Source organism: Musca domestica, unplaced genomic scaffold, assembly GCF_030504385.1.
Source record: "Musca domestica strain aabys unplaced genomic scaffold, Musca_domestica.polishedcontigs.V.1.1 278, whole genome shotgun sequence".
Lineage (NCBI taxonomy): Eukaryota > Metazoa > Arthropoda > Insecta > Diptera > Muscidae > Musca > Musca domestica.
Window position 1 is genome coordinate 414,057 of NW_026712292.1, and position 20,313 is coordinate 434,369.

Consider the following 20,313-nt stretch of genomic DNA (forward strand, 5'->3'; position numbering starts at 1 on the left):
TAACGAACACTATGTTGCCATATCGCTTCTAGGTTCCAGTTAATGAATCTTCCAGCTGATTGCGTATACCCCATGTCTTATTCGTAAACTCTTCCATTTCTCTTTCGCTCAGCATTCGTAAACTCTGTCATTTTGTTTTCTGCCTATGTTTATCAGGTGATCTCTTTTAACATTCTTATTCGACTCGTTGGGAACGTTTTTCGGTTTGGGTGGATATAGAGGAAATACGGACGCAGATTGCCCAAGTCCCACAAGTCCAACGCAGTAAGACTCCAGTCGAACCTTAGCCATGTCTACAATCCTATTGGGACGCATTTGTCGCACCTGCCTGCTGGAATCTTCGACAATGCACAAATTACTCGACACCAGAGGGGACCAGGCATTGCCAATTGAACAAATGCTGCAGCAAACTGTTCCAAACTTCGATTTGCCTCTGGATGATGTGGACATATGCCTGCCTGTAGAGATATGTGAAGACTGTTTGGAAAAACTAACAATAGCCTATGGCTTTCAGCAAATGTGTTTCGACAGCAATGAGAAATTGAGAAGTCTCATACATCAACAGCATGATGGGGAGGTGGAAGATGTTGTAATGGTGTCACATGTTGATAACGAATGTGACAAGGAAGATCATTTGAGCTTTGCTGGGCCAGGGGCACTTAAATTGGAACCCGGGGAAGAATTTTTACAAAAAGCCTTGGAACCTTGTGTTGAAACACAATTAGACGGCGACAAAGAGGAGGTGGTAGAAATACACAATTTGGATCAAATGAATGGTTCCGAAAATGGTGAGATTAAATTGGAGATAGAAGATTTCGAATGTGGAACAAGTGATTTTGGAGATTTTCACAATGCTGCTGAGGAGGATGATGACGAGTACTGGCCACCACACAATGAGGCAGAAGATACCGACAATAGCGCGAATGAGAAACACAAGGAAACCCCGGAAAATCCCAAGACCCGAAAATATAAAAAACGTTCGACATCAAATGATGCTAGTGATAAAATTTGTCCGCATTGCAACAAGCTTTTCAAAAAGAGAAATTTACTAAAGCGACACATGACTGTGCATAATGAAGAGTATGAATTTGTTTGCGATGCTTGTCAGTATCGCTTTCCTAGCGAAAAGTTACTTAAAGTTCATATATCGTATAAACACAATCGAGGTGTAACATTAAGCGTGTCCGGTGGGCCTTATCCATGCCCGGATTGTTCGATGGTATTTCAACAAACTCGGGCATTGGCTGCCCATCGAGTGGTACATGCCCAGAGGGATTTCAAGTGTCAGGTGTGTGATGTTATTTTGAAAACAATGTCGGCGGTGACACGCCACATGAACCACAAACATCCCGGCGTGCTGCCATACAAATGTGAAATGTGTGATCAAGGCTTTCCCGTTGAATCTCACTACAAGGATCACATAAATTTACACAAAGGATTTAAGAAACACAAATGTGAACAATGTGATAAGAGTAAGTAACCACATTCTATAGCTTCTTAAAATTGTTAATATTTGTTTTTTGTCCCGTTAAGGTTTTCCCAACAGCACTGCCTTAAAAGATCACGAAAGATCCCATACCGGCGAATGTCCTTATCTCTGTTCGCATTGCGGCAAATCCTTTAAAACTTCCAATATTTTACGGCAACATTTGCAACGGCATGGTGAAAAGAACTTCCAATGTCCCGAATGTCCAATGCGTTTCTATGTCAAGGTCAATTTGCAAAAACACATGTGCACACATTCCAAGGAGAAACCATTTGTTTGTGATACCTGTGGTTCATCATTTACCCGGGCAGATTCGCTAAAGACCCACAGGTTTAAGCACACCGGAGAGAGGCCTTTCAAGTGCGAAGAGTGTAATATGAGGTAAAGGAACAATGTTATTTAAATTGTCCAAACTAATGGCACATTTCCCCCTTAGCTTTGTTTTCAAACGCCATTTGCTACGCCACAAAATCACCCACACCGGCGAAAAGAAATACATGTGTACCTATTGTGATCGAGCCTATGCAGCAAGTGGGGACTTGGTGAAACATTTGAGAACTCATTTGGGTGAGAAGACATATCTCTGCGATGAGTGTCCCCAGGCGTTTAAATATCATTTGGATTTGAGAGATCACAAGAATCAACATTACAAGGAGAAGCATGGTATGGCGGCAATGCAAGTAGAGGATACGGAACCTACAGAGCTTGATCATAGTTAAAGAAAAAAATTGTATTTCTGAGAATATATTATTTTCTTATTTAAATAAATATAATTTAGTTTTGTATAAGAACAATGTATAAATATAGTATGTTATAGCAAAAGCATAGTGCTCGGTGGAGGTTATTTGGCAGTTCGGGTCATATTTTTGCAAGAAAAATCAGACATTTCATTAAATTTTGCGCCATTAGAACCATTTTAAAAATGAAGAAAAATATCAAATAAGAGAAAACAACAAAGGAAGCGGGCGGCATAGCCTCAGGATGTATTTCTGTAGTTTTACAAAGCTGTTCCACCTCCTTACTGTACCATGGTTTTGACTAGTGTCTCCACAATTGAATTTAAAAGTAGAAAAATACAAATATGTATTGAAAATATCAACAATTTGCGAAACCTAGGTATTCCCTGCCTTACCCCCTGGTAAACATTACCATCGTTCTCCACTCATAAACAAACGTTGTTTTTATAAAAACAACAATAATGGGATTTTGCCTGACGATTTTGCAACATCAAAATACTATGGTATCCCAAACAAGCAAGCCAAACACTGTTCTATTTCAGAAATTAAAAATATCTCTATGCACTTACACTGCCTTTACACGGTGACATTTTTTAACCATGCCATTTTTTTTTGTTGGTAAAAGGTGTAGAGAGACAAGGATAGAAGAAAAAATGGCACGATAAGCCACCGCACAGGGTTACATGCCATTTTCTTTGCATTTCTCTTTTTGCTTCTTCCGAATTTTTTATGATTTTGACATTTCATATCGTTTCTTTATTGTAATTTTTGATGCGTTTCTTTTATTGTGATGTTATGTTTTTAGTGATTGAATTGTATAGTGAATTATATGAAAATTAAAAAGTAAAGTATTAAAAAGTAAAAACGAAAGTTAAAATAAAAGTTAATAATGCAATATTTAACACCTCAATAACTTTTTCCATCATTTCTTCTTTAGATTCACACATTTAATTTTAAATCACTTCTTTATAAATATCTGTTACAAACAATTAGCTCTATACGAAATACTGAATAAAATAAAATGTCAGAAAAAATGTCAAGCACTATTATCGTAAAATGCCACCGTGTAAAGGCGCGAAGATTTACGCAGAAATTTTAAAAGAGAATTGATAAAAATGCCAGCTAAAAATTGCACCGTGTAAAGGCAGTGTTACACTGCCTTTACACGGTGACATTTTTTAACCATGCCATTTTTTTTGTTGGTAAAAGGTGTAGAGAGACAAGGATAGAAGAAAAAATGGCACGATAAGCCACCGCACAGGGTTACATGCCATTTTCTTTGCATTTCTCTTTTTGCTTCTTCTGAATTTTTTATGATTTTGACATTTCATATTTTTGATGCCTCTCTTTTATTGTGATGTGATGTTTTTAGTGATTGAATTGTATAGTGAATTATATGAAAATTAATCGGAAGTATTAAAAAGTAAAAAAAGAAAGTTAAAATAAAAGTTAATAATGCTATATTTAACACCTCAATAACTTTTTCCATCATTTCTTCTTTAGTTTCACACATTTAATTTTAAATCACTTCTTTATAAATATCTGTTACAAACAATTAGCTCTATACGAAATACTGAATAAAATAAAATGTCAGAAAAAATGGCAAGCACTATTATCGTAAAATGCCACCGTGTAAAGGCGCGAAGATTTACGCAGAAATTTTAAAAGAGAATTGATAAAAATGCCAGCTAAAAATTGCACCGTGTAAAGACAGTGTTACTCATTCCGTCTAATAGCGTCTTTAGCAATTGATAAACTGCTGTTATCGTACTACTGACATGCAGACAAAAGTCGATTTATATAACCCTAATATAGGACATTTGAATTGTTTTGATTTCTCCATTACCGGGTTTTTTCCCATTGACTTGCAATTATCCCTGTGTAGGATATAAATGATCCAATAAATATAAATTATAACAATCAAGAGATTAAATGCATAAAGAAAACATTTCCATTTAGATGTAAACAAAGATAAGAATTGAAACCGGTTAAAGGATAGTTCGAAGGGAACTAGTTCCTTTATACTGCTGTTTGTTCTTCTGAAAGCGCGCCCCTGATAGAGTGAAAGAAATTGAACTAGTTCACTTGGCTCTGCTCAATGAATATTTTCATTGAAGTAGTTGAAGCCGACAGAACACGTAAACAAAATAAAAAAATCTTTTAAATCCTTATAATCTTTTAAATTAAGATTATTCCAAGTGTTATACACTTCCATTCTTGTATATAATTAGATCTAAGGTAGGTTACAGATTAGCAGCGCCTGGAAATTGCCAAAATGTGTGTATAGCCGGTGACTCTATGACATTCATTATGCCTTTCCATTTCAGATTTAATTAAATGAATAACTAGTTCCAACCGGGAAGAAGTAGACATGTCAGCTACATTAAGGTATCGTGGCAATAAAAACAATCTCATAGAGATTGCCAAAACCTTGGACGCCTTCAAAAAAGTTCCAGAGAAATACACAGAGACAACAGAAATTGGTGGAACACGTAAGTAGACTACTGATCAGTAAATCGATAAGCAAGATCTTTGTGATAACTTGAATTGAAGGCAAGAACTTGTATATTAATCAGATTCCACTTCTTCATTACAGTTTCTCTAATCAGTAGACTATTGATTGTATTTTTGATCTACAAAGAGATCCAATATTACCAAGATGCCAATTTGAAATATGAATTTGTGCCGGATACAGAAACTGAAAAAGTTCAAATGCATGTCGATATAACTGTAGCCATGCCATGTGGATCTTTATCGGGCGTAGATTTAATGGATGAAACCCAGCAAGATGTCTTTGCCTATGGCACCTTGCAGCGACAGGATGTGTGGTGGAAAATGGACATTGAGGCGAGAGAAGAATTTGAGCGACAACAACATTTAAACCATTTTCTGCGTGAACAGTATCATTCGGTAGCTGATGTTTTATTCAAAGATGTGATTAAATCACATGAAGTTACTAGCCAGCCCGAGAAAGAACATAGGGGACATGGTCTGCCTGATGAGAAATATGATGCTTGTCGTTTGCATGGTACTTTGGGAATACACAAAGTAGCGGGGGTTCTACACATGGTGGGTGGGGCTATGCCAGTCGTCGACATGATTGGAGATCATTTGATGATTGGTTTCCGGCGCCTACCGTCGAATTTTACACATCGCATTAATCGTTTGAGTTTTGGCCAGTACTCGAAACGTCTAATACAGCCCTTGGAGGGTGATGAGACTTTTGTGGCCGATGAATCGACAAGGGTACAATATTTTCTTAATATTGTACCCACTGAAATACACACAGCCTTTTCAACCATAAACACTTATCAGTATTCGGTTACGGAAAATATAAGAGTTTTAGGTATGTAAAAAATATGAGTAGTTTATATGTAATTATTCCAATTTTTATTATTGCTCTCAGATGGCGATGGCAGTTCCTATGGTTCTCCGGGGATTTATTTTAAATACGACTGGTCGGCATTGAAAATTATTGTGCGCACCGATCGTGAAAATATTATTAATTTTACTATACGATTATGTTCCATAATTTCGGGTATTATAGTAATATCAGGTAAGTTCTTTATTTCAATGAGAAAAATCGAAATCAATAAATAAAAATATGTCTTTACAGGAATATTGAATTTCATTTTAGTTTCGGTACAAAAGAAACTACTGTCCATATTTGCTCCCCAGCTGTTGCACATAAGACTGAAAGAATCTCCCGAGAATACGCCCTTGGCAAAACCTCATCTGTTTAAGGAAGCTGTTGCACCACCAACTCAATTGGTCGTTAGCAATGACTTGATAACCAATGCCAATATAATGGCAACCAAAGTGGAGGCAATTATTCCTGCACTTAACAAAACAAATGAACAATAATTTAATTGTAGAACATATCTGTAAGCATTCCAAAGAATCTCTTGTTTTATTATTTAAAATAAATGACGTTTTTTCTAAATAATTCATATGATTGGGTGGTATTCGAATGCAGAATGTTTATTAAAGGAATGCCTGCAGAATTCCTTGAAAATATCACTTCGTACCCATTAACTTAGGTTTCTTTTTTAAAGTATTGATTATGCTACTCCCAAGAGTGAAAAGCGAGCATAGCTTTGGCATTGAGAAACACAGGTTTCTTTTTATTTTAATAAACTGTCCATACGATTACTCTTAAAAGCTTTATTATTATTATTTAAATAAAAAAACAACAAAATATAAACATTAATTTTTTCATGTTCACTTTATTATCATTCATTCTTTAGCAAACTTCCATCTACTTGCTCATATGTCCCCCTACGCCGGTAGCCACCACAGGCAATTTTCAAAATCTCCATAGACGCCGATAATGTGTTGTTGACATCGGCCTGAGTGCCCAGACTGGGATTTACTTCGACCAAATCAAAACCTTGTACTCGCTTTGTATCACACAGTGTTTCAACGACATAGATGCCTTCACGCAACGACATGCCACCATAGACAGCTGTTCCAGTACTGGGAGCAATTCTACTATCCAAGGCATCAATATCAAAACTGATGTGGATTTTATTTTTCACGTCCAGGGCATCCAAGGTCATTTCCATAATTTTCGATATGCCAAATTTATCGATGGACTGGAAAGGAATAAATTAAGGAGATTAAAACTAAAGGGAATAAAATGGATATGTATGTGTGTATGTATAGTCTATCCATTTATGGGGAAGTCCTACTACTTCTCACTGAAAGATAGGTAAATAAAAAGCCATCTTAAGTCCTTCATCACATTTTCTATAGCATCTAAGCTCAGAAATACCAGTAACCAATTGATTCTGGTATGATGAATCAATGTTATTCTCATTAGCCTAACGAACAAGCCTTGAGTTCAGGAAAAGTCTTAGGTGTTTGACCCCTAATGTATCTGTGTATATGGGAAAACTATCAAGATATTACAGACGATATTCCTCTACAAGAGATATAAAAAAAGGAACCACAATGGGATCAACAGCATTTTTATTTGTTTTTCTACTATTGTCTAGAATTAAACATGTTTTTTTTTTAAAATATTTGTTCGTAATACTTTCCAAGATTGAGGTTATGATGGAGAAAAAACTAATCAAAATATCTTTAAAACAACTTTACAATTTTATTAATCTGTAAAAAATGAGGTTATGTCGACGTTAAATTAAAACCTTACAACTCTATCAAATGTAACTAAATTAAATCAAATATGTATAGATTTCTTGAGAATTAAGAAAAACTGCTAACCTATAAAGAAAGAAAATCCCTCATAACTTTTCTGAAATTATATCTTGTTCCCTGATGAGACCCATCCTCAAAATGTAAGGTTATGACTAAAGAAGCAATATCAAAAGAATTTGACGGAAGAAGCGTCTTCAAGGCATTGGTATTTGATAACTAAGAAATGGCTAAGAAAATGGTTTTTTAAATTTTCAAAATTGGGTTTATAATTAAAAGAGAAATCAAACGGAAAATCTAAAACTATTGAGAAACAAATAATTAGGAAGTACCATAACATGATCTTTGTGCGGTAAATATCATAAATAAATAAAAACTGCATTATTATCAAATAAAACTGCATTATTTTTACTTGATTCAATGAAAATGTTGAGGTTATGTTCAGGTTTAAATTGAAATTTGAAAATTGACTCATCATAAATAAAATTAGATAAAACATTGGCGATTTTTTGAAAATAAAGGATATTTGATACCTTTTAAATCTAGAAAGTCTTTGAAGTCTTTTGTAACATAACCTCGACTTTTGAGTTGGGTGGAATTTTTATACCCTACATCACAAGGTGGTTAGGGTAGACCCATAGTTCCTTTTGATGATCTGCATAGAATCACAATCTGAGTCGATTTATGCATGTCCGTCCGTCCGTTCGTCTGTCTGTCCATGTATATTTGTAAACAAAGTACAGTACGCATTTATTGCCCTATCCAGATGAAATTTTGCACAAATCATTTGTTTGGCCCAAGGACGAACCCTATTGAAATTGGATATAATCGGTCAAAATTTAGATATGGCTCCCATATATATCTTCGTCCGACTTGCTTTTATTGTGCACCAAACGTGTAATATCTGCCCGAATAGTATGGAATTTTGCACATACAATCAAATTAGGCCTGAAAATAAGTATGACAAATTTGATCGAAATCGGTTTAGATATAGCTATAGCTCCCATATATATTTTTCATCCGATTTGTTATTTTTTGTCCTCTGCAGTCGTAATATGCACTCTGTAACAACAATATTTGGGGAAATATATCAAATACGGCTTAGAAATACCTTTTCTAATTTTTTTCGAGATCGGTTCAGATTTGGATATATCTCCTATATATAATTTCGTCCGATTTACCTTTTATTGTGCACCAAACGTCTAATATTTGCCCAAATGGGATGAAATTTGGCACTTACGACCAAATTGAGTTTAGAAGCTAGTATGTCAAATTTGGTTCAGATATAGCTATAGCTCCCGTATATATTGTTCATCCGATTTATTATATTTGTTACCCCTTAGCCATTATATGCACTCCGTAAAAACGATATTCAGGGAAACATATGAAATACAGCTCAGAAATATCTTTGCCAAATTTTATCAAGTCCGGTTCAGATTTGGATATAGCTCCCATATATATATATATATATATATATATATATATATATATATATATATATATATATATATCAAATGCATCGGCATATTTAGTCTTTTGAATTTTAAATTATAATTATAATTATAATCATAGCGTGTATGTTTGAATTCTGCCATAAAACCTTTTAATTGTTATGTAGAGCTCTACTAAATTAGCAAAGTGGTGTAGGGTATCATAAAGTCGGCGCGCCCGACTTTAAGGCTTTTTTTACTGGTTTATATTTAAAGAAAGCTTTTTTAATTAATAAACAAACGTTGTTTTTTTTAAACAACAATAATGGGATTAAGCCTGACTATTTTGCAACAACAAAAAGAAAGCAAATAGTATGGAGGGTACATAAGGTTTGTCATTCCGTTTGTAACTCCCCGAAATATACATTTTAGATCCCACAAAGTATATATTTAGCGATGTCCGTCCGTCTAACCGCCTGTTCGTCTGTGAAAATCACTCTAGCTCCCGATCAAAATGAAGTAGATTGATAAAATTTTACTAAAATGTATATTATGTCTTCAGGACGGAAATGGGCCGAGAAGGTTCACGTTTTTATATAGCCTCCATATAATGGTATCTCCCGATATTCGGTAATTTGATGATTTTAGCGACACTATTCACCGGAAATGTTTCAAATTTGGTATTTGAAGTTCGTAATGGATACTACAGCCTAAGGCAGGAAATTGTATGTGCAGGTTCACGGCTTCGTATAGCCGCCATATAACGCCACCTCTCGATTTTCGGTATTTTGTTGATTTTAGCGACATTATTCACCGGAAATGTTTCAAATTTGGTATTTGAAGTTCATATTGGATACTACAGCCTATGACAGAAAATTGTCTGTGCAGATCCACGTCTTCGTAAAGCCCCCATATAATGGTACCTCCCTATTTTCGGTATTTTGATGATTTTAGCGACATTATTCATCGGAATTGTTTCATATTTGGCATTTGAAGTTCGTAATGGATACTACAGCCAATGACAGAAAATTGTCTGTGCAGGTCCACGCCTTCGTATAGCTCCCATATAACGGTACCTCCCGATATTGGGTATTTTGGTGATTTAAGCGACATTGTTCACCGGAAATGTTTCAAATTTGGTATTTGAAGTTCTTAATAGATACTACAGCCTACGACAGAAAATTGTCTGTGCAGGTCCACACCTTTGTATAGCCGCCATATAATAGTACCTCCCGATATTCGGTATTTTGATGATTTTAGCGACATTATTCACCGGATATGTTTCAAATTTGGTATTTGAAGTTCGTAATGGATACTACAGCCCATGACAGAAAATTGTATGTGCAGGTCCAGGTCTTCGTATAGGCCCCATATATCAGTACCTCCATATTTTCGGTATTTTGGTGATTTAAGCGACATTATTCACCGGAAATGTTTCAAATTTGGTATTTGAAGTTCGTAATAGAAACTACAGCCGTTAACAGAGAATTTTCTGTGCAGGTCCATGCCTTCGTATAGTCCCCATATAACGGCACCTCCCGATATTGGGTCTTTTGATGATTTTAGCGATATTTTTTACCGGAATTGTTTCAAATTTGGTATTTGAAGTTCGTAGTGCTATGACAGAAAATTGTTTATCACTGCCCTAACGAGAATTTATTTCTTCCGTTACAACATTCCTCCCTCTTTCTTCTCAACAAAATCCACATTTCTTCGATTTGCAAAGCTTCTAGGTATAATAAAACTCTTTGTATCAAATCCCCCGACAGAGGTACTAATTTTTCAACATTGCATTTTTAATGTGACAGTAACAAAATACTGATCGTAATTTATGCCAAAACAAAACACAAAAAAAAAGTATAAGCACGGGTGATACGATTCCATGGAAATAATGAACCATGTCCTATCCCACTGTATAAGGAACAAGCCAAGCAAAAAAGGGGACAAATAGAAACCCAGCAAATGCCCAGTAAACCCTAATTTAGAAAACCACCCCTAAACTCCCCTACTACTAAAGAAGACAACAACAGAAAAAAGGACATATGGAGAGAGGGGTTCATTAACATTTTTAGTGTGTGTGTGTGTGACTGGCTGGCCGGCCAAAAGTTACAGATGTTGTAACGATCACAAAGGATCATTAAAACCAAACATCAACAACCATAATAAGTAAGTAGAAACGACCCTCAACTTGGGGTGGTTTTGTGTTTGTTGCGATCCTGTGAGCATGTCCTTTAATTGTTAAGCCTGAATGCTACTAGGAAACCTGAATCAAATTCAAAGGTAAAATTTTTGATCTTTACACATACACACACATAGAGACGCAAACTCAACCCCACACTTTGGCCCTCAGGTCCTTTGTAACCAATACACCCAAACATACTTACATCCATGGCATATGCTCGTATTCCCAATTTATTCAGAATATACGCCTCGTAAGGGTCAATGTCCCGTAGACCAATGTATACCAACTGATCGGCACGCAAGCTGTAAATATACAAAAAAACAACACCAACAATAAGCAAGAATGTGAAAAAAAGAACAAGCAAAATGCATTTGGGACAAGAGAAACTATTGATGCATACAAAGTATTTTGTTGATAAAAAGGATATATAAGGACTTTTAAATAACGGTGTTTGCAGGAAATTGGTACGGTAGAACAAAAGAAATTTCATTCCAAAGCTATGGGGTTTTGCATATGAATGTAATCATTTTCAGGATTAAAAAAAGACAAAGTCAAATTTGAAAACCAAAAATGTGGAAATTTAAGGCAAAATAAATATTTTGCCGGGAAAATATCTCAGGTATTTGGTCAGATACATAAAAGAATTTTTGGGCAAAATTTTCAATGCGAGTGATTCTCTTTAATAATCAGGTTATTATAGTACAATACACCGTCTATTTTGACCCATGGAAAAGTAAGGTACTAAAAAATGTTTAAAAAACGTGGGTAATCCCTTGTACAATTTGTACGATATCTCGTGTATTTACAGGGTTACTTCCAACTGTCACGTATGTATTATATAGTATTTTGTGTTCTTTTGCTTTCAAAAGTTATAGCCTATTGAAATATTTCGCATAAAATTTTTTATAACTAATAAATTGCTAACATAGGTATAAGTTGTACGATATCTTGGGTATTATGAGAGATATTTAAGATATTCAAGTACACAATTTAAAAACTAGATGTCACTCTTCCAAAAACAATTTACTTCATGAAAATCTGTTGAATATATCTCATGTTATGACCGAAGGAAAGCCATGTCGGAAATTTTTCAAAAATTGTGATAATTGATACACTCTTGTTATTTTGACGATAACTCAGACATCTGAATGGTTGCTTCAACACAAAGCACACAATTTGAAAGCTAGATGTCACTCTTCCAAAAACAACTTACTTCATGAAAATCTGTTGAATATATCTTAAGTTATGGCCAAAGGAATGCCATGTCGGGAATTTTTCAAAAATTGTGATAATTGATACACTCTTGTTATTTTGACGATAACTCTGAGATTTGAATGATTGCTTCAATATCAAGTACACAATTTGAAAGCTAGATGTCACTCTTTCAAAAACAACTTACTTCATGAAAATCTGTTGTATATATCTCAAGTTATAGCCGAAGGAAAACAATGCCGGAAATTTTTCAAAAATTGTGATAATTGAAACACTCGTAATATTTTGACAATAACTCTGAGATTTGAATGACTGCTTCAACATCAAGTAAAGAACTTATAATCCAGATGTCACTCTTCCAAAAACAACTTACTTCATGAAAATCGGTTGAATATATCTCAAGTTATGGCCAAAAGAAAGCAATAACGGAAAATTTTCCAAAAAAGTGAAAAATGCAACTCTCGAGTATATTTGACCATAACTCAGACATCTGAATGGTTGCTTCAACACCAATTACACAATTTAAAAACTAGATGTCACTCTTCCAAAAACAACTTATTCCATGAAAATCTGTTGAATATATCTAAAGTTATGGCCCAAGGAAAGCCATGTCGGATTTTTTTTCAAAAATTGTGATTATTGAAACACTTGTGTTATTTTGACAATAACTCAGACATCTGAATGATTGCTTCAACACAAATCACACAATTTGAAAGCTAGATGTCACTCTTTCAAAAACAACTTACTTCATACAAATCTGCTGAATATATCTAAAGTTATGGCCGAAGGAAAGCAATAGCGGAAATTTTTCAAAAATTGTGATAGTTGAAACACTCGTGCTATTTTGACAATAACTCTGAGATTTGAATGATTGCTTCAACATCAAGTACACAATTTAAAAACTAGATGTCACTCTTCCAAAAACAACTTACTTCATGAAAATCTGTTGAATATATCTCAAGTTATGGTCGAAAGAAAGCAATGGCGGAAAACTTTCCAAACAAGTGAAAAATGCTCGAGAGTTAAATTTTTTTGACTTTTGGATATCTCCCGTATTTGGAGGTCTACACCTTAAAAACTTGCCTTAATATAAAGGACTAAAAATAATCTTGAAAAATATTCTATGCCAATAAATATTCTACTTCAAAAATGCGAGCGAGCGAGTCAGGAGCTTACCCATAGTGGTGAAACAGACTCCTTACATTTCAAAATATTTTAAAAAAGTTGTTCTGTATTCCGTTTTTTTGTTTATTGTCCAACAACAACAACTGCATGTGTACATGTAACTAGTCACCCTCGTGTCCACAACCAATGATCGTTAAATTTAAGGTTATGTATTTTTTTCTTATCCTGATCTACAGACCACAGATGTGTTTTTACGGCGCTGTTCAATACATGAGGGGGTTGAATTCATTGAAATGGTCGCGTATCAGGACACGTGTTATGTACATATGATTAGGAATGTCTCGCGCGAGTTGGATTTTTTAAAACTCCATATCTGCCCTCAAGCAAACAGCGTAGTGTAATGGACAGCTTATTGCAGCATCAATCATTCGTTACGTCTACGTTTTCTAAACTTCAGTAAGGATTGACAAGGGTAATATCAGCTGGTTAGGATCAAAATTACATGGATAGTATTGCATATCCATATTATATATCAATGATTATTATAGGGATACCAGAGTACTTTAGTGCAACCGCGAATATTTTCCCGTAATAGTTTTCTCGGGACCATAACTTTGGTACTAGATCATAACCGATAACGAAATGTAGCGATTTTGAAAGAAAATCATTTGTTTTTCAAATAGAGATACATTTTAATGATATAACCCATAAAGTACCAAAGATATTGCAAAATATACACAAGTACCTCAAAATGTTCAATTGTGAGATTTTTGTCCGTAGTCACTTTTTTGGGTCCATAACTTTTGAACTGGTCTAAGTTGTTTGATGATGTAATATGATTTTGAAATAGAAATATCTTATGTTCTAAGAGACGGAAATTCATTAGTCCAACTGATGAAATACCGGAGATATCCCAAAATTTTCAAAAATTCTTCATATTTTCATGTGGGGTAATTTTTTTCGTAATCATTTTCTACGGACCATAACTTTGGAACGGACACATGTACCTTAATGAAATAAAGAATGATTTTGAAAGAAGTATTCTGATCCTCAAATCGATATAAATATTAGCGATATAGGTAATGAAAAATTGAAGATATTCTAAAAATATTAAAGATACTTAAAATGTTGATGTATTTTAATAATTTAGGTAATTAGTTTCTAAGAGCTACAACTTGGGAACTATGATATGCATCTTCGAGTGACTTTGAAAGAAGAATGTCTGATCTTCAAATTGATATACATTTCATCGCGGTAGGTTATAAAATACCAGAGTTATCCTAAAAATTTAACAGCTACTCAAACTTTTAATACATGCTACCTTTTTGCGTAACCAATTTCAAGAGGCCATATCTTTGGAACCGGACTTTGTATCTTAAAAAAGTAGGTTATCTTTTAAAGAAAGATATCTAATCTTCGCTTTGAAAGAGGTTATTTTAATGTAGGCAATGAAATACTAGAGTTATGGACAAAACTTTGTAATTACCTAAAATCATAATTTATGCTGAATTTCTTCGTTACTCTCTCCTAGAGGCCATAACTATGGAAAGGGACTATGAATATTAATGTAATAAATTGAACTTTAAAGAAAAATGCCTGATCTTCAATTTGAAAAAAATATTTTATTGTAGGCACCGAAATACCAGAGTTATCGACAAGACTTTATAACTACTTTAAACTTTAATTTATGCTTAGCTTTTCCGTTACTTTTTCTAGACGCCATAACTTTGGAACTGATTAATAAATCTTAATGATATAACTTCATTTTAAAAGAAGAATGCCTGATCTTCAAATTGATATATATTTTATCGCGGTAGGTTATGAAATACCAGAGTTACCCTAAAAATTTCACAGCTACTTAAACTTTTAATGCATGTTAACTTTTTGCGTTACCAATCCCTAGAGGCTATGTCTTTGAAAATGGACTTTGTATCTAAAAAAAACTAAGTTAGCTTTTACAGAAAAATATGCAATCTTCATTTTGAAATCGGTTATATTAATGTAGGCAATAAAATACCAGAGTTATGGACAAAACTTTATGACTACTTTCAAATTTTGTTTATGCTTAGTTTTTCCGTTACCTTTTTCTTGGCGCCATAACTTTGGAACTGATTTATAAATCTTAATGCTATAACTTGATTTTAAAAGAAGAATGTCTGATCTTCAATTTGACATAAATTTTATCGATGTAGCCAATGAAATACCAGAGTTATCCCAAAAATTTCACAGCTACTCAAACTTTTAATGCATGTTGACTTTTTGCGTTACCAAATTCTAGAGGCCATAACTTTGGAACTGGACTTTGTATCTTAGTAAAGTAACTTAGCTTTTAGAGGAGAATATGTAATCTTCAATTTGAAGTAGGTCATGATCACGTAGGCGTTGAAATACCAGAGTTATGGACAGAAATTTATAACTACCTAAAATAATAATTTATGCTGAATTTCTTCGGTTCTCTCTTCTAGAGGCCATCACTTTGGAACTCATCTATGCACCTTTAAGTAATGACTTGATTTTGAAAGAAGAATGTCTGATCTTCAAATTGGCATAACTTTTATCGATGTAGCCAATGAAATACCAGAGTTATCCCAAAAATTTCACAGCTACTCAAACTTTAAATGCATGGTAACTGTTTTGCGTTAACAATTCCTAGAGGCCATAACTTTGAAACTGGTTTTTGTATCATAATAAAGTAGCTTATCTTTTAAGGAAGAATATGTAATCTTCAATGTGAAATGGTTTATATTAATTTATGCAATGAAATACTAGAGTTATGGACAAAATTTAAAAACAGCATAAAATTATAATTTATTTTGATTTTCTTCGTTATTCCCTTCTAGAGGCCATATCTTTGAAACTGGACCTTATATCTTAATAAAGAAAATTAGCTTTTAAAGAAAAATATCTAATCCTCATTTTGAAATAGATTATTTTGATGTAGCCAATGAAATACCAAAGTTATGGGCAAAACTTTATAAATACATGAAATTATAATGATGAAAAAACTGCAACCAACTTCAGACTTCTGCCATTTCTAAGCCACTCGACAGCTGTTAAAATTATTCCAGTGACAGCTCATTATATTGTTTACAAGCGTGCAAAAGCATTTTGATGAGAATTTTCCAGAAAAAAAGTTATTCGTGATGGAATTCAAGCGTGTATTTCTTTATATTTGGCTGGAAAACCACCCGACGTCAAGGAAGTAGACAGAAGAAAACAGCAACATCAGCAGAAATGGTTCGTGAGCTGAACATATCGCATTATTCCATTCGGCAAATATTGAAAAAATGAGCTCGGGCTAAAGCCATTGAAATTCCAAAAAGTGCAAGAACTTACACCGCTACTGAAAGAAAATAGACTCAAAAGAGCTGAAGAGTTGCTTCGCTTGGCCAAAAGTGGTGAAGTGCCGAATTTGGTTTTCTCTGATGAGAAAACATTCGTTGTCCAGCAGTTTTTTTAAACAAACAGCTGAAAATGTGCACCTTTGGTTGGCCACCAGAACTCAAGCGCCGGCCGTGGTGATGGTGGGGGACGCCCTAACAGCCGATGGTCGCTCTCCGTTCGTATTAACCGACCGTGGCATCAGAATAAATGCCGAATATTATCGAAGATATTCTGGAGGATGTATTAGAGCCTTGGGCACGCAAACATTTTGGCAGCAGACTTTGGACATTCAAACTCCGGACTCAGTACCATCGCAAGAATGATTACAAAATGAGGTTCCTCTTTTCATTTCCAGCGCACAATGGCCACCAAAATCTCCGGATACCAATCCGTTGGACTAATGTGTCTGGAGTATTTTGGAAAAAATACCAAAGTGTCGATCACCTCAAGCGCTTCGCCGGGAATGGGCCAAAATACCGCAGACCAACATTCGGGCAGCGTGTGACGGTTTCATTGGCCGTTTGAAGGCCATAATTCGTGTCAAAGGTGACCAATTGAAATAAATCTAAACTTATTCAGAAATTTGATGCTATTTCCGACATTTTTTGCTTAAAATCAATAAAATCGAAAAAATATCGAGAAAAAAACTAAAAATAGTAAATTCTTGCACGTTTTGGAACAGAGCAAAAATGTTTTGAGTTTGAAAGGTTTTTAAATAATCAGTTAGTTTTTTAAAGTTTGTTATTTTTCAGAAGAAAATTTACCTATAGAATCCTCCCCTTCTATTTGTTTTTCCCCCTTTTTTGTGTCGATAGAAAAGAGATTTGACAAATATTTTGTTGTTATTTCTGCCCTTCTTTTATCTCTCTCTCCAAGTATTGGGTGAGTTTTGTTTAACATTTTCATCTGCCGCCCGAGTAATGACATCATGTAATAAATTATAATTATTTTAGTTATAAACAATAGCGCGACAACGACGACGACGCATGCCAAACACCGGCGCACCACCCTCAGTCCCCTTTTGCCGTACGTGTAAAACAAAGGCATTCTTAATTCGTCGGTAGTAGGGCAATTCGTCGCTTGTAGAATTCGTATTGTTTTGTTGGTGGAAACTAGCCAATCTGGTAGATTTTTGTTATTGTTGTTGCTGCTGCTGCTGCCGCTGCTATTTTACAACAACCCCCTGATATCAAAAGTAAATCACTTTTATTTCAACCACCAACACTAACAAGAACAACAACACCACCATCAACCTCGCCGCCACCACCATCACCTCTAGACTTGGAAGCAAAAATGAAAACAATCTGAAACAATTGCGCCCAGACATTCAGGCACCAGGCATTCAGTCCATACGAGAGAGTGTGTGCGTGGTTTTTGCAATGAGTGCAAGATACACTTTCTATGCCATTGACACATTGATAACTGTCACTACAATGGAAGATTGTGATAAAAGCAAAGAAAAAAATCTCTTTATTTTCACACATGCACGCATGCTCATCTCTCATTCGCCTACATCGAATCATAATGACATTTCTCGTTCTATCTGCTCTGTGTAGCATCTGTCAATGTGCGAATTGCATATGTCGGGTTGGGTTCGCTTGCTATTTGGAACATTTGTTCTATTGTTAATTGATTTAACAAATAATTGGCCGTAACATTTGCCGGGATAATGGGTGGGAGCCTAATCATATGATCCATGCAATCAGCTGTTTCGTAAATGACCATAGACAATTGGTTTTTTTTTTAATATTTTCCATATGCGATTTGTTACAGCTTGGGTTTTCAGATGTAAACACAATTTCGATAACTGTTCTTTTATATCTAGAGAAGTAGAGAAATTGTTCCAGACAGCATAACTCCATAACATAGGTTTTATAGAAAAGTTGTTATCGATAACTTCTTACTAACGCAAATGTGCTGTCGTCTAATTTTCTTCATAGAAAAGTTTTGTTATCGATAACTGTTTAGAATAGCTTTTATCATTGACAACTTTTCTTTTAAAATCGTTCCTTTTGGAAACTTTTTCATATAGTGTCGCTAAGACAGCATAACTCCATAACATAGGTTTTATATAAAAGTTGTTATCGATAATTTTTTACTAAGGCAAATGTGCTGTCGACTAATTTTCTTCATTGAAAAGTTATTATTGACTTCTTTTCTTTTTAGAAACGCGGCCACTTGGCCTTATAAAGAAGTTGTTATCGATAACTGTTTAAAAAAGCTTTTTATCATCGACAACTATTCCTTAAAATTGGTTACTTTTACAAACTTTTCCTATAGTCTTGTTAAGACAGCACAACTCCATAACATAGTTTTTATAGAAAAGTTGTTATCGATAACTTTTTACAGAAACAAATGTGCTGTCGACTAATTTTCTTCATTGAAAAGTTATTATTGACTTCTTTTCTTTTTAGAAACGCGGCCACTTGGCCTTATAAAGAAGTTGTTATCGATAACTGTTAAAAAAAGCTTTTTATCATCGACAACTATTCCTTAAAATTGGTTACTTTTGGAAACTTTTTCCTATAGTCTAGTTAAGACAGCATAACCCCATATCATAGGTTTTATAGAAAAATTATTATCGATAACTTTTTACTAAAGCAAATGTGCTGTCGACTAATTTTCTTCATTGAAAAGTTATTATTGACTTCTTTTCTTTCTAAAAACGCGGCCACTTGGCCTTATAAAGGATTTGTTATCGATAACTTTTAAGACGGCATAACTTCATAACATAGGTTTTATAGAAAGGTTGTTATCGATAACTTTTTGTATAACTAATGTGCTGTCGACTAATTTTCCTCATAGAAAAGTTATTATTGACTTCTTCTCTTTTTAGAAACGAGACCACTTGGCTTTATAAAGTATTTTTTATCGATAACTGTTTAGAATAGGGGTTTACCACCGACAACTTTTCCTTATAAAGGGTTCCTTTTGGAAACTTTTTTCTATAGACTAGTTAAGACAGCCTAACTCCATAACATAGGTTTTATAGAAAAATTATTATCGATAACTTTTTACTAAAGCAAATGGTTGTCGACTAATTTTCTTCATTGAAAAGTTATTATTGACTTTTTTCTTTCTAGAAACGCTGCCACTTGGCCTTATAAAGGATATGTTATCGATAACTGTTAAGACGGCATAACTTCATAACATAGGTTTTATAGAAAACTTGTTATCGAAAACTTTTTACTAAAGCAAATGGGCTCTTGACTAATTTTCCTAATAGAAAATTTATTATTGACTTCTTTTGTCTCTAGATACGCGTCCACTTGGCCTTATAAAGGATAACTGTTAAGACAACATAATCCGTAACTTAGGTGTTATAGAAAAGTTGTTATCGATAACTTTTTACTAAAACATATTTTCTGTCGACTAATTTTCTTCATAGTTATCGATAACTGTTTAGAAAGGGTTATAAAGGGTTGCCTTCGGAAACTTTTTCCTATAATCTAGTTATGACAGACAGACGGACATTGCAAAATCGACACAGCATTTTATGCTGATCATGTATATTTATATGCTTTATGGGGTCTACGATCAATATTTAGGGGAGTTAAGGTGAGAGTACATAAAAAGCTTTTTTGACTGGCTTACGTCAGC

At 34.3% G+C, this 20,313-nt stretch overlaps 3 protein-coding genes across 3 annotated transcripts in view; 2 read left to right on the forward strand and 1 right to left on the reverse strand.

Moving 5' to 3' along the window:
• The first annotated feature begins 177 nt into the window (after nucleotides 1-177).
• On the forward strand, nucleotides 178-2,240 carry LOC131803212 (zinc finger protein 436-like). Its single transcript, XM_059124320.1, has 3 exons — nucleotides 178-1,472; nucleotides 1,534-1,867; nucleotides 1,923-2,240. The coding sequence occupies exons 1-3, from the start codon at nucleotides 290-292 to the stop codon at nucleotides 2,203-2,205; spliced, it is 1,800 nt and encodes a 599-aa protein (XP_058980303.1). The 5' UTR covers nucleotides 178-289; the 3' UTR covers nucleotides 2,206-2,240.
• A 2,119-nt stretch (nucleotides 2,241-4,359) lies between these two features.
• LOC131803213 (endoplasmic reticulum-Golgi intermediate compartment protein 2-like) lies at nucleotides 4,360-6,166 on the forward strand. The gene is made up of 5 exons (XM_059124321.1): nucleotides 4,360-4,461; nucleotides 4,551-4,715; nucleotides 4,820-5,569; nucleotides 5,630-5,779; nucleotides 5,840-6,166. The coding sequence occupies exons 2-5, from the start codon at nucleotides 4,595-4,597 to the stop codon at nucleotides 6,085-6,087; spliced, it is 1,269 nt and encodes a 422-aa protein (XP_058980304.1). The 5' UTR covers nucleotides 4,360-4,461; nucleotides 4,551-4,594; the 3' UTR covers nucleotides 6,088-6,166.
• Nucleotides 6,167-6,429: 263 nt separating this feature from the next.
• The window catches only part of LOC131803206 (arginase-1-like), a 42,643-nt gene continuing 28,759 nt past the window's right edge, over nucleotides 6,430-20,313 (reverse strand). Inside the window, exons 4-5 of the mRNA XM_059124310.1 lie at nucleotides 11,195-11,294; nucleotides 6,430-6,818 (exon numbers count right to left, since the gene is read on the reverse strand). Coding sequence (XP_058980293.1) covers nucleotides 6,456-6,818; nucleotides 11,195-11,294 — 463 coding nt within the window. The 3' untranslated portion in view covers nucleotides 6,430-6,455. The remainder of the gene's footprint in view (nucleotides 6,819-11,194; nucleotides 11,295-20,313) is intronic.

Bases quoted from the DNA above. Each gene is read 5' to 3' on its own strand.
- LOC131803213 (XM_059124321.1), top strand. From the start codon at position 4,595: ATGTCAGCTACATTAAGGTATCGTGGCAATAAAAACAATCTCATAGAG. The intron at 4,716-4,819 runs GTAAGTAGACTA...TCTTCATTACAG, and splicing joins AACAGAAATTGGTGGAACAC to TTTCTCTAATCAGTAGACTA. The intron at 5,780-5,839 runs GTAAGTTCTTTA...ATGTCTTTACAG, and splicing joins GGGTATTATAGTAATATCAG to GAATATTGAATTTCATTTTA.
- LOC131803212 (XM_059124320.1), top strand. From the start codon at position 290: ATGTCTACAATCCTATTGGGACGCATTTGTCGCACCTGCCTGCTGGAA. The intron at 1,473-1,533 runs GTAAGTAACCAC...TGTCCCGTTAAG, and splicing joins ATGTGAACAATGTGATAAGA to GTTTTCCCAACAGCACTGCC. The intron at 1,868-1,922 runs GTAAAGGAACAA...TTTCCCCCTTAG, and splicing joins TGCGAAGAGTGTAATATGAG to CTTTGTTTTCAAACGCCATT.